At 38.4% G+C, this 14035-nt stretch overlaps 2 protein-coding genes across 2 annotated transcripts; both read right to left on the bottom strand.

Moving 5' to 3' along the window:
- Window positions 1-1765: 1765 nt before the first annotated feature.
- Window positions 1766-9933, bottom strand: LOC103511911 (striatin-interacting protein 2). Its single transcript, XM_026825530.1, has 7 exons — window positions 9730-9933; window positions 9536-9626; window positions 7237-7500; window positions 6804-7086; window positions 6290-6604; window positions 5877-6151; window positions 1766-2406 (listed from the first exon to the last, which is right to left on the bottom strand). Exons 1-7 carry the CDS (start codon window positions 9916-9918, stop codon window positions 2081-2083), a joined length of 1743 nt encoding a protein of 580 aa, XP_026681331.1. The 5' UTR covers window positions 9919-9933; the 3' UTR covers window positions 1766-2080.
- A 1014-nt stretch (window positions 9934-10947) lies between these two features.
- LOC113468544 (striatin-interacting protein 1-like) lies at window positions 10948-13701 on the bottom strand. The gene is made up of 3 exons (XM_026825528.1): window positions 12948-13701; window positions 12110-12185; window positions 10948-11020 (listed from the first exon to the last, which is right to left on the bottom strand). Exons 1-3 carry the CDS (start codon window positions 13231-13233, stop codon window positions 10948-10950), a joined length of 435 nt encoding a protein of 144 aa, XP_026681329.1. The 5' UTR covers window positions 13234-13701.
- Between the last annotated feature and the right edge of the window lie 334 nt (window positions 13702-14035).

The raw sequence follows: 14035 nt of genomic DNA, 5'->3' as shown, positions 1-14035 counted from the left end.
CGACATTCCCTATAAACATTTAGTCCATAGGGCGTATAGGATGAAAACAAATCAAACATCACATAAAGGGCAATGTTAAAGGCCTGAATAAAAATCCTTCAAATTCAAAGTGTCCAAACGTTGATAAACATATCTCATAGGGGGCGGGTCACTCCGACATTCCCTATAAGCATTTAGTCCATAGGGCGTATTGGATGCATTTTTTTCTTTAGACATTCTCACTACCAGAATAAGCATGCGAAAGAATGGTTTATGATAAGACTTACCAAATAATTGGAAATGAAGGAAGGGTCAGAAGGTGCAGTGATACTCCGACGGAAGAATTTCGGATTTCTCGCGGATGGTGGTGAAGTAGAGGATATACCGGTCTTCATGGTGAATATCAAGTATTCGGACACTCGGGTATCAACGTAGGAAATCATAAAATAACACAAACTCTTCAGTATAATAGTAGTAGTAGATCTGGACTGTAAGAATCACAACAACACTCAAGTGTTAATAACAATACAACACGTAAGATCAACGTAACGTAGCACAAACAGAAGTTAGAGTTATTTTACTATTTGGAGATCGGAGTACACAAACAGTACCTAGAGGAAATTTTTTGCTACCACGAATTATTTATCTAATGACGTTTTCAATCTGTTGTATTTGATTACCTGCATGCCCCGAATATTCAAATAACTCCAAGACACCTTTTCAAATGGTTCAATTACAAACCTACTTATTTTGACCAAAGAGACCAGTTGTTTTGGAAAAACAAGTAGGTACTTTAGGTTCTTGAAATAAACCGTTAAAATTACTAGATATTATTTAAACCCCCAGTATGTTACGTAACCTGAACATTACTTTTTAAATAAAAGTTCCATTCATGTTCTGTAAAATAATGAACTTATAATTGAAGGAATTCTCCATTGTGTAGAGCACTAGTTTATGTCACCACTTTCATAGAAACTTAAATTGAAAGAAAGGGTTAAACAGTGGGCAATATTAGAGTTCTTTAGTTTAGTTCATGAGTATGATCAATTGATCACCTTTTAAAATTGTTAAAACATATTTTATAAATATTTTCAGTGAGGATTGTATAAAACGCTAAAAAATAACTTATTAAAAACAAAAGATACGAGATGAGGCGAGGTAGGCAAAAAGTCAAAGAAAAACACACGCGGAAAAATCCGAACAAGTGAAAGAAGATACTCGAGAGAAAAGTTAAAACTGTCAAAGAATTCAAATTTCAACAAACTAAAAAAATCTCACTCGCTCGTGGGATAGGTTAGGTACTTCGCATGAATGCGATTGCTTGATCCAACATCAGGACTAGGAAAAAAAATTCTCGCGATGTAGAAAAAAAAAAAAGATCTTGGATGGATTTGGCAAATACCGATCTCGCTCCCTGGAGAAGTAAGATAAGACTAAGGCACGAGACCAAGGTTGAGATGATATACCTACCCAGTTTTGTTATGATACAATATAATATGTTTCTCAGCTTCTTCTTTTCTTTCCTTGAGAGCTGTTATAAACATTTACATGTTATGCTGCTGATAAAGATACCGGCGGTATACAATACAGGATGTCCCATTCACTACCAGCTCCAAGCACTGTGTTAAAATAACCACATTACACAGGTCCAAGAAAATAATCTAAACATAATAAATAAATTATTGCTTTAAAAATCATTTGTCATTTTGGGCCGAATAGCCTAATGGCCAAGTTGTTACTGATATTCAAGAACAGCTGCTCATATGAAAGAAACAAGCAATTTTGATTCTTTTTCAAGATCTTTCTTTATTTCGGTACAAAGTCTCATTGTTCCAACTATACATTGACTAGAAGATAATGTTTTACATACATATTACCTAAATACAAAATTTACAAATGAGATTGAGAAACAGATAAGCTGGATAAGGATAGATGATACATCTCAATAATACATAAAAGGCATACTAGTTTCATATAAAATGAAGATAGTTGACATTTGTGTATAAGAAACATCTTTGTAACAATATTGTCGATATGCCAATAAGATTCTCAACACGCTATCATTGTACAAACTATATTAAGAGTACAGAGCGGAAGGAAGTTACATGATGGCATCGCTACGCAGGAGTTGATCCCAATCAAAACCACTAGCAAGTACTTTCTGCTCCAACCATTGTGGCCAGTACTGCTCGAACTCTGGACTTAGCTCCTCCTCCCTCCCCTTGCCCAGTGCTCCACTCAATGTGTTATCAAGAGGCGTGAACTCGGCTTCGGTCTCATTCGTGTATCTTCGCTTATTGAATCGGAGCACGATACGTTTCAATGCAGCTTCATCTGCCTGGGAATCAAGCTGTTGTTTATTTTCCAACTCGTTCCCATATGCCCAGTCGTCATGGAAACGGTGACGCACCATAAGAAACACATAACCTGGCAACAGTGTAACGAGGAAAGCGTCACGTCTGGCAATAGTGTAACGAGTAAAGTGTCACGTCTGGCAACAGTGGAACGAGTAAAGCGTCAGCGAGATTTCTATTACTAGTTCATTTGTGTAAAATGGGAGGGAAAAAATGGTTCCGATGATTTCCGAGTGAAAAATCGTCACTGTAATACATAAATTTTGAATTTCCCAGACTTGAAAGAGTTGATATATTTCATTTCCTTTTATACCGTTTGATAAACTGGTAATACGAGTATTATGGGTTGGGTAGGGTGTTCTACCCATTATGGAGTACCTATGTTATACTTTCAGTGTTAGGACTGCGGCATTCCGCGGGTAATACGTGAAAATCCCGCAAAATCCCACACGGGATTGGCCAAATCCCGCGTGAGATCCCGCGGGATTGCAATTCCTACACACGTAGCACTGGTTCTAAGGCCTAACCAACTTTTAAAGTTATCATTAAACCAGTTAAAAACCGACATAATAACAAGAAAATCAGCCAAATCTGAGGTCAAAACTCCGAAAAAATAACTGTAAAAGGTCGAAAATTCAATTTTTATAATGAAAGAGTTCAAAGATTTGTGACAGACTTAACGCAGTTGCTATTTTTGTCCGCTAGGTAGCGCCACTATGCAAGCGCGTTAGCAGAGGAGCAGAAAGAACTGCGCAGAAATGTATGCGCACAAACACATTAATGCGTTGCCTGCGAGGGAGCTTTGCTCGGGACATTTGATGTGACGTCATCGTCTACGGGAGCGTATGCCGTGACGTCAAAGTTCACGATTTACCGGCATTTTTTAATCGATTTATCTTGGGATCTAGAAGTCGTAGAAGAAAAAGAAAAATTCTGTTGGTCCTCATTTTTCCTGCTCTATGACTTTGAAACACCACCCAAGTAAGCGCAACTGATCTATTGTGTTAAGCATAAATGCTTGTCACAAATGTCGTTTCCCTGCTTAATGCAATACGCTAAATGGCCAGCTCTCAGTGACACAAATAATATCCACGCCTGTCCCCAGAAAGATGTTTGTAAACTCCGTAAACTTGCTCGGTGGTCGCATAGACATAGAGTGTACATTCAGGTGAGTCACCGATAGTTTACTTGAATGAGCGGCTAGGCATTGTGCTACTAAATCAGCTGTAGGGTGTGGGTTACCAGTGTCTTAGAGTTTTTTTTTAAAAAAAAAAAAAAAAAAAAAAAAAAAAAAACATCCAGCTTTCACTGTGGAGGCATTTCTTAAAAGTAGTGAATCTCAGAGGAAGTTTTGCACCCATCTTGATTTTTCACCCTCCTCACCCGATCTTGGCTTGTGCAACTTTTTTTATGGGGACAACTTAAAAGCAATGTATATAATTGTATATTCATAAAACAAGGACTCTGGATGAGTTAACAGGTACTATTAATTAAGAAATTCGTGCTATACCCCAGGAAATGCTAGAGCAAGTATGTTGAATTTTACACACAAATTGGGTGTAATCAAAATGAGGGTGATCAATTGATTAGCCTTGTGTTCCACACCTGATCAGCATCACAAAATGCCCAAAAAAGTAAACCTTATTTTATTTTTCAATTAAAATAAATATTAGTCCTTAATCTTGAAAAATCATGTAGGATTATTTCAAATTTTGTCAGGTAATGCTGGGCCACCCTGTATATCTGTTAGGCTCAATATCCAAATTTGCTCAATGAGCAAGAAAAAAGCTCACTCCGCAGAGTAAAAAATGCAAAATGATCAGTCTCCAAAGAGCAACTCCGCGGACTGGATTTATTCAAAAGTCAAGGGGTTCTTACTTGAATTTCTTGAGAAACGACTACTTTTATCCAAAAAGAGCCACTGTTGGGGTTCAAACATGGATTTTAACATCACCATCAAATTTGTCAAGAAAAAGCAAAACTTCAAAATTCCAAGCCATTTAAAAGTTACAAGGGGTTAATCCCACAGTAGGTAAACCATTAGATCGGGGTTTGAGCATTTTTCAAAATGCACAATCTGTGGTCTGGCATTTCGTGTTTTCTACTCCACGGAGTGAGCAGTTTGACCTTCTTTCTCTTGGTGCTCAATGGTGGATTTTGGGAATTTAGCTTTTGCATAAATTCAGTCCACGGATTGAGCTACATATTTAGAGTTGCTCAATTGCTGAATTTTGGGGAATGAGCATTTTGCATTTTTTACTTTGTGGAGTGAGCTATTTTTAATAACATTAATAGAAAAAATTAAAAAAATCAAAAAGTGATTTTGGGGGCCAAGGTACAACCAGGCACTTTGGCGGTTTTTGGTGTAATTTAACAATATCTCGGGAACGGTAGGTATAAGCTAGAGACTTGAAATTTGGTATGTATAGTTCACAAAACCAACCTCAGTGGTGCAGTTGTTAACGCGTTGGACTTTGGATCTGGAGGTTGGTGGTTCGAGTCCAAGTCATGTCATGAAATTTATCTAGGTGAAATAATCGGGGAACGATGTTTGTGACAAGCATTTAAATATGCTTAACACAATTAAAATTCCTTTATTATTTTTTTTTTTTTTTCAAGGCCAAAGGGGCCCTTTGAGGGCCTTGAAAACATGAAAAGGCACATCTGCCACTCACGAGAAAAAGAATGAGCTATCAACCAACAAAAGCGGGCCAGTAGTTTAAGCTGTAGAGCGGTCAACGTCAAAGAAGAAGCAGCAGCAGCAGCAAAAATTGTGTCAAAATTTGACGTTTTTCAAAGTCAAATATCTCCGGCCTGTTTCTACTGATTTTGATGATTTTTTTTTCAACTTCAATCCGTTTTCTTCCGTCATTTGTTACAACTACCTGAAAACGGTTACTTTCTTTTTTTTTTTCAACTTGGTCTACTTTCGTGCCCCAACACACACATTCAATCCGTTTTCTTCCGTCATTTGTAGTTGTTTCTCTACAACTGCCTGAAAACGGTTACTTTCCCTGTCGCGTATAATATCTCTAGTAGCGCGGTCAAAATTTGACTTGGCGGGGCGGAGTGGAGCGCTACCGCGCTCCTTAAAAACACTACAGTTCTATTGAATGCGATGTCTGCACTTACAACGACACGACGCGCGCAATCACTTTCACATGAACATACATGAAGATTACTGAGTTTGATTCTATCGTTAGACTACTGAGTTTGATTCTATCGCGAGACTACTGAGTTTGATTCTATCGCGAGACTACTGAGTTTGATTCTATTAGACTACTGAGTTTGATTCCATCGCGAGACTACTGAGTTTGATTCTATTAGACTACTGAGTTTGATTCTATCGCGAGACTACTGAATTTGATTCTATCGCGAGACTACTGAGTTTGATTCTATCGCGAGACTACTGAGCTTGATTCTATCGCGAGACTACTGAGCTTGATTCTATCGCGAGACTACTGAGCTTGATTCCATCGCGAGACTACTGAGCTTGATTCTATATCATTTGGTTGTTCTTAAGAAGAGAATCAATTGACTCACCCAATATTTTGATGTTGACTTTCCTCCACTGGCGGCCTTGATATCGGGATTGCAGTTTGATTAATTTCAAGGCGTAGAACTGAAGTACATTGTGTCTGATACGCAACGCAGACTTTAACGAGGCGAAACTTTTGAAATAGATGAGCGCCATGATACGTGACTGTTTGTTCTTCACCAGCTTGTTGAGAATACGAAGGAGATTAATACAGGAGGTGATATTACACGAGGAATATACAGGAGGTGAGGATGTCGTGCTGCTGGTGGTTTGAGTGTAACTGGAAATAAACCATTGTATTCTATTACATAACATTTCTAGAACTAAAAGTCCTGTCAAGTGTAGAACTCAATCAGAAAAAGCAAAATCTAAATTTCCTTTGTGTGTTGAACAAACGATCAAATTATTTTTTACTTACCAGGGTTGAACATTATTCTGACTTCCCTCGTTGGAATTATCATCAGTGCTTTGACTTTTAGTTCGTACACATTGTGGATATTCGAGATCTCCTTCATTGCTTGTCTTCGTACTTAGTACCAGGTTATCTAGGTTCTGATTGAAATATTTGACTATGAACGGGAGACAATTCCCACTCGTCAGGCAAGAGCATAGGAATTCAAACTGTAGAATATGATTGAGTTTGTAATGTTTCAGAAGAAGGAGAATAATCGAGGAGATGGTCTTGATGATAATATCTTTGTGTCGCTTGATATCCGAACCTATGGTTTCCGCTCTGAAACAATTACATTAGAGACAGTGTCAGGAAGTTTTGCACCCATGCTTTGTTGGGTAGTAGGTAGATAGAGTTTAGGGTGGAAAAACACTACAGAGGCAGTCTTCGTGTGAAAACATGTACAACTCGGAATCTGCCTCGGCGGTGCGTAGATGGGTACATAGAATCTACTGATTTCGTCAACATTACATATACTCACAGCATGTGGTTTAGAGCACCGTACGTTAGTTTGGCATCAATTTCAGCGTCTATGTTGAGATACTTGTCCTTCTCGACACTGAGTGGTGTAGCAGCTAGCATTAGCTTGAGTAAGGTGATGACATACTGGCGTAGATCTCGCCATGCAGTCTCATAGAATGTTTCAACACTACCAGGTCGGATTGGATCCTGAGCAGACATGAAGTATCGGTTGAGTCGCTCTTCATTCCTCAGCTGTACATCAGACAGGGGTGTGTACAGGTTCTGCTTGAGGATTTTGATGCCTGGGAAGTAAACAAAGAAATGACCTAAAATCATCTGGCGACAAAAGAAGCCACAAGTTTCATTTCAAGTTTTCTACGTACAATTTAGTTTAAATGTAGTATGATATACCGACAGACCCAAGTGGGTACTTAAGACTACTATGTACTCACCTTCCTGTATAGGCTCAGGTAATCCAAACAGTGTGTCCACATCATGTGGAGCCAAGTCCAGACCGAAATACTTGAGGCGAAGATATTTGAGAAACAGATTCAACTCTCGCTCATCTATTTTGGGTCGCCAGGGGAGGGTGGTGATCTTCTTGGGCTCAGGGCCGGACTCGATGGGTTTATAGTCGTCTTCATATGAGTTGGAGGTGATGGTTTGAACTTTGAGCAGAGAGGGACGCAGGATACTACGGCGCGGTTTAGCCTCGCCTGGTGAGAGTGATAATAAATTACTTTATTTTCCATTCTTTCCTTTGTTACATAGTATGTTTGTTCTTAGTTAAAGGAAAAGGAAGGAAAAAATCACGAATAACACATACACTGCCCCCACACGACACACAAGAACAATATTCACACATCACACACATTTTACAGACAAACGGGCGGTCTAACTGGCAAACAAACATTGGGCTGGAGGTAGGAGGTAAAAAGGTTACAGACAGTATAACAAAAAACATTGCATATAGCTGACAGTAGCGTTGATGTCGAGAGGAGCTCAGGCTCGTTATCCCCGGACCCGTCCCGGACAGCCCCCACGCGCAGATACGGTACGTTACGGTCAGGTCCTGTACTATATGGTACGATACGACATAGTCAGGTACGGTCAAGTACGATACGGTACGGTGAGCTATAGTACGATACGGTACGGAACAGTCAGATACGATTAGGTACAGTCAAGTATAGTTAGGTGCGGTACGATACGGTAAGTTACGCTACGGTCACCTACGGCCATGCCTCTATGCATACGGCCATGCCTCAGCCACGCGCAAGCGGGCGGAGCCTGCTTGTATTTTATAATTCAAGACTTGATTGATTTTTCATAATTTAGAAATTACTGATTTTTCATAAAATCAATAAGTTTTTGGCCAATTGAACAAAGCAAGTTTGAAATTGAACTGGATTTTTTTTGCTTTTGTTTGACCATACTTTCGAATGGGCAGATTTCGAAAAATTTTAAACACATTTTTTTTTCTCAGTAATTGAAAAAGTCTACCTCATTCTACATTCTACCTCTGAGCTACTGGGGTTTCCACAGTACACACACCCTTGTGACCTGGTGTTTACTTGTATGTATTTGTAATCTTACCATCCACCAGTAGATTGAATAGTTTGACAAGTAGCAACTCATCATCTATCATAGGTGCACTTAGTTCTTGTCGAAACTCTTCATACATATTCTTCTCATCGGGATCAGCAGAGTGTCTGAGTGTCCTCATTATTTCCAACATAGTGTAAAGAAGATTGAGGCACAGTCTCAAGTCTAAAGTGTCCTTCATTGTAACTCTATCGTTGGGGTCAACAGGACCATTGTCTGAAAGTATTTAACAATAGAGTATAGCTAGGCATTTTGAATAAAAAGTCAAAGGTTTAAAAGATCCAAGACTGGTAGATTTGTTCACAGAACTAAGTCAAGGTCTACGTTTTTGCATTTGGTTTGGATGTTTGTTTGTTTGAATGTTTGTTGCCTGGTCTGATTTTGATGAAATTTAGTTCAAATTTGGGGTCCCAGAATTAAATGGGACCGATTTTTGGTCTGAACGTTTCAGATAAATACAGAGTCCAATAGATGACTCATCATTATAAACCCTTGTAATTTTCCTATTAAAATATTATTTGTCAAACAACCACAATTCTTGGTAAATCTATTGTTTTAAGTGATTGCATGTGTTTTTTTTTTTTGGGGATGAATGGAATGAAAATTGTAGCCCTTCTCCAATATTGGTTGATTTTTTTGTTTGGGGGGGGGGGGTTAATGGTTAATTTTGGATAGGTAATATTTTAATGTAGTATGTTATACCTTTCTTTAGTGATTGACTAGTTTCCATATTGAGCAGCAGAATGAGACTTCCAAGAAGACCTTGCTTGTATAGGAGGATGATGTTGGCTTTTGTAGCTTCATAGTGCTCATCAGGATCTTCATACTCTTTGTTACCTTGGCAAAAATAAATATGTACTGTCACTTATTATAAGTATAACCTTACTTGTATCCCATAAGGAATGGAGCACTTTACAATACAAAAAGTTATGATGTAATCATAGAGGGTGGTCCAGCATTAACTGATGAATTTGATTTACACAGGACTTAATATAACTTGTCATAGGTAGCTTATTGTTGAAGAGAACATTACTACTAAATGTTATGACTTGACTTGGACTCGAACCACCAACCTCCAGATCCGAAGTCCACCGCGCTAACCACTACACCACTGAGGTTGGTCGTTTGTTCTTAGTTATATTTACATACCTATATCCCACATATCCTTCTGATCCCCTGCATGATTGTTTTGATTCTCAGGGACAGGAACTTTGATTGCTGGGACTCTCTCACGCAATACCTGCAATCACATAGGTATTGTAAGTATTTTGTATTTTCAATGTTTGTTCTAACTTCGTTCTCACTTTCTATGTTACAGTGAAACCTCCTCTATTCTGTCTTACCTGTAGTGTATGTTCAAAGTGTCGCTCCAGTCCAGCTTCTTCCCGATATTGAATGCGAAGATATTCCAGGGTTTCAAAATCTCCAAATGTAATCAAAATCGTTTTCCCCGCACAGAGGAGAATTTTCTTGAGCGGTAAGAATTCATTCTGACCATTCGAGCCTAAGAGGAAGAAGAAGAAAAAATACATGTCAAATTTCACAATTTAGGAAACACCCTCCCTGGTCAAATGGGTATCACACAACTAAAACACCCGAGGTCTCGGGTTCCATTTCAGACGGGGTCAAAATTTTTCAGCTCTTTGCTTGAGCTTCATGAGGACAATTGAGTAGCTACTTTAATCAAGATGTTTTATTGCAGTAGCAGCAGTTTCACCAAGGGTCAACTAGCGGGATTCCGGAGCGAAGCGACGGAATTCAGCTAGTGAAAGATATAAACAGATTCATGGCGAAATAAGAAGAAAGGTTAAAGGAGCAAAGGAGACATGGCTAAATAAGAAATGCAATGAAATAGAGGAACTAGAACAGAAACATGACTCTTTGAACATGCACAAGAAGATCAAAGAAGCAGCTGGCTTATACAAAAAGAAGACCTCAAATGTAATCCTGGATGAAAACGATAAAGCCATTTTTGACCATGATGAAAAACTTAAGAAATGGGGTCAATACATTGAACATCTTTTTATCGACAACAGACGTAACTTAGTTCAGTTAAGTGCAGAAGGTGGTCCAGAAATTAACAGAGTGGCATGAAAAGAATGAAAAATCCTAGAGCTCCAGGCATGGATAATGTACAAGGCGATGTTTTAAAGCTAAAAGAAGGAACCAATTTAAATCTCATTGTTAAGTTGTTCAATGACATATACGACAAGGCAGAATTTCTAGAAGACTGGCTATTGTCAACTTTCATCCCCATACTCAAAAAACCAACCGCAAATGTCAAGAATATAGAACGATAGCACTGATGAGCCACATGTTTAAAGTCTTTCTCAAGATAATACATGATCGCATATACATATGTACCTAAAGCTGGAAGATAACATCAGTAGTACGCAATTCGGTTTCAGAACGGTTTTGGAACGAGAGAAGCTTTGCTCTGCTTAAATGTGCTTGTGCAGAAGGCAAGAGATCTTGAAAAATACGTATACCTTTGCTCCATTGACTTCGAGAAGGCTTTCGACCGTGTGTCTCATGATAAATTAGTGGATATTCTGAAAACATCAACCCTTGATGATAAGGATGTAAGGATTATTGGTAATCTCTATTGGCAGGTCCGAATTGAAGGTAAAACATCTGATGCAGTAGTCATATGCCAAGGAGTTAGACAAGGATGCATTCTTTCTCCTGTCCTCTTTAACACTTATTCAGAATCATTGTTCAAAGAAGCCTTGGATGGAGCAGAAGTGGAAGATAATGGCATAAGAATAGGCGACCAAAACATTACCAATGTTAGGTATGCTGACGATACTGTCTTGATTGCGAATACCCCACAACAACTTCAGATCCTAATAAACCGTGTAGCAAGCGCATCTATAAATTACAACATGAAGCTGAACATTTCCAAAACGAATATAATGATAGTTAAGAAATCACTGAGAAAAAGAAGTAAAAAAAGAAGTATGACAGTAAATAATAATAATAATAAAAAAAAAGAAAACACTGAGATTATGCCGATTTGCCGATGTAATCTTACAAATATTTGGGAACATACAATCCATCAGGATTGGGCAAACAAGGATCGAAATGGCAAGAACATCTTTCAATAGAATGCGCTCTATACTCTGCAATATGCATCTTAATTTAGGCACACTAGTTCGTCAGGGTCAAGAAGACTGTCACAATCCTTGGTTTTGGGCAGAATCTTCTTCACATTTTTATGGAATTCTTCTTGGGTGAGTTGGTTTCGAAGGTTTGTGCTAGCTGTGGTGGTGGTGGTGGTGGTGCTGAGGTTAACATTAAAATCGCCAAGTACAAACTTGTGATTATACGAGGGAAGATGAAATTCGAGGGCCTCTTCGAACTGATCCAAAGAACCTACGCGAGGTGGATGGTAAACAACAGCGAGGAGTATTTTGGAAATTGTGGAGTGAGCTATTTTTTTGCTCATTGAGCAAATTCGGGTATTGAGCCTAACATATCTAATACAAGAAACCTTTAAAAACTGTGCATGATTGTGGAGTGAGCTATTTTTTTGCTCATTGAGCAAATTCGGGTATTGAGCCTAACATATCTAATACAAGAAACCTTTAAAAACTGTGCTCATGATCATTCATTGTATTACTTTGTTGTCAAAGTTGGTAAGTATTGTAAAATGGGAAATACAAATAAGTTGCTTTACCTACTTAATAATAGCTTCAATATTCTTGTTAAACAGACATTTACCTACCTCCTTTTAACCAGCTCATGACAGCCTTTTTTTTAGCTTCAACTTGACTACACCCTAGTTCTGCCCAGCAACCTGAAACAGAGAAGGAAAAAAAAGTAATGAGTTAAGACTCTCCATCTATACAGGTTGCAATGAAGTGATGGGACTTGAGTGAGATTTCTCAACTTGATTATTTTATACTCAATTATTTTCCAACTCGAGTGGAAATTACTCAAGTTGAATATTTATTCCTGGAAATTACACCGCACCGATTTCTTACTCGAGTAGGCGAGCGAGTGGATAGTATGCATTGCAGATTGATGATATTCGGGTTTTCGTTGGGAAACTCTCGGCATACGGGTATACCACTATACCCCTCCCCCTCTTCAGTTCTCTTTCATGCATCATCATCTAGTAAGAGGCAAGAGGGGAGAGGGGGGTGGTGAATCATTCAACTCGTTCAAACGAATAGTTTTTCTGACGAATAGATTTGTACTCGAGTAGAAACTGTATGTTGCAATAATATGTGGTGAGTGGACTCAGGTCAGAAAACTCAATGAGAAGTTTTCTTTCCACTCATAGCAATCGTAGCGGGTTTCTGCACCAAATGATAAAAATGCTACTCGAGTAGAACAAAATAATAATCAAGTGGACTCAAGTAAAGTCAAACTCAAGTCCACTCAAGTAAACTCATTCACTCGGCCCATCACTATTGCAATGTATACACCTTATTTTCTATTTCCTTACATCTCAGCTTGGACAAGAGAGTATGAGTAAGGTCAGTTCAGAGAACCACTACTTCATGTTTGAGCATTTAAGTGAAACTAGAACTTTACTATTTTTAGATTTACTTACCTTGGGCCAAGTACATCAGACAACAGAGAGCTTTTTGTCGGTTTGTAGCATCACTGCTTCCTAGTCTACTGAGTAGATAATGAATTAAATCTATTTTGCACTCCTCGGAGAGAATGGTCCAGGCTTGTATATTCTTCTCTTCAAGAAATACAGAGAACTCTGTGAAAACTGTGTTGAAGTCTTTGTATTCAGAATAGCTATAGAGTTCACCAAGCTCCTTATCATAGGATCCACTGTCACTATACTCAACACCCAAATTGGGACTGTTTTCTCTCTCAAAAGACATTTCTTAGGCAGGTAGGTTTCTACTTGGATAATTGTCTTACTACTGTCAGAGTATCAAGTCGTCAACCACGGAATTGATTTATTACTTAATGAAAAAATAATAAAAAAAGGTAATAATAAAACTATTAACAGGGGAAAAAGGAACAAAACTTGGCATCTTGGATTTAGGGTGGAGTGAAAAAAAAAATGTTCGAATTTAAAAACGCCTGATATGTCAAAAGTTGCGTATTGATGAGTAGATTAATCCCTGAAATTTTCATGAAAAAATTTCATCATCTTGAGGTCGCACATTTGGCTTGAAGTTTTGAGAGCTTTTAGTTATGCAATGAAGGGGCAATATAAGGGTTTTTATTATTCTCACGCAAATTGCTAACAAATGGTAAGACATACGACTTTTTTGTTCTGAAGAAAACTTTTTAAAACAAAATAAAACATAATTAGGTATTATTCTCGGGCTTCAATCGGTTAGACTTACCTATTCAAAGATATTACAGGATAAGGCCTAGTAGATAATATGTAATTATGTACCCAAGGTAAGGGCAACACAGTGTCTCGCTGGAGGACGTAAAACTGAGACAAAACCAGCCCTGTCAAGCCACAGACAATAACACTGGCTCTTTTGAGGGTACCTGAATGGGACTATGGTCAAGTCCGTCTCAGGAAGTAGGGTACAACGACATAATTATGTACCTGAATATCCCTCATCAGACCCCTACGATTTAGGGGCCCTGAACTAGCTCTCTGGCCTCGATGACACCTCTTGGTATCCTCTTAATGGGATAGTAGATGAACTCACAGATTTT

This window comes from Diaphorina citri, unplaced genomic scaffold (assembly GCF_000475195.1).
Source record: "Diaphorina citri unplaced genomic scaffold, Diaci psyllid genome assembly version 1.1 scaffold766, whole genome shotgun sequence".
NCBI lineage: Eukaryota > Metazoa > Arthropoda > Insecta > Hemiptera > Psyllidae > Diaphorina > Diaphorina citri.
The sequence above is the reverse complement of the archived record's forward strand: the minus strand, read 5'-3'. Positions and strand labels throughout refer to the sequence as shown.

What these genes read in the sequence shown, in the direction of transcription:
- LOC103511911 (XM_026825530.1), bottom strand. Translation starts at nt 9,918, where the DNA reads ATGTATTTTTTCTTCTTCTTCCTCTTAGGCTCGAATGGTCAGAATGAA. An exon ending in GAAGGATATGTGGGATATAG is followed by an intron (nt 7,501 to 9,535) that starts GTATGTAAATAT and finishes CACTCTCACCAG; the next exon opens with GCGAGGCTAAACCGCGCCGT. An exon ending in CAGAATAATGTTCAACCCTG is followed by an intron (nt 6,152 to 6,289) that starts GTAAGTAAAAAA and finishes GTTTATTTCCAG; the next exon opens with TTACACTCAAACCACCAGCA.
- LOC113468544 (XM_026825528.1), bottom strand. Translation starts at nt 13,233, where the DNA reads ATGTCTTTTGAGAGAGAAAACAGTCCCAATTTGGGTGTTGAGTATAGT. An exon ending in TCTGATGTACTTGGCCCAAG is followed by an intron (nt 12,186 to 12,947) that starts GTAAGTAAATCT and finishes TCTCTGTTTCAG; the next exon opens with GTTGCTGGGCAGAACTAGGG. An exon ending in AGCTGGTTAAAAGGAGGTAG is followed by an intron (nt 11,021 to 12,109) that starts GTAAATGTCTGT and finishes CTACTGCATCAG; the next exon opens with ATGTTTTACCTTCAATTCGG.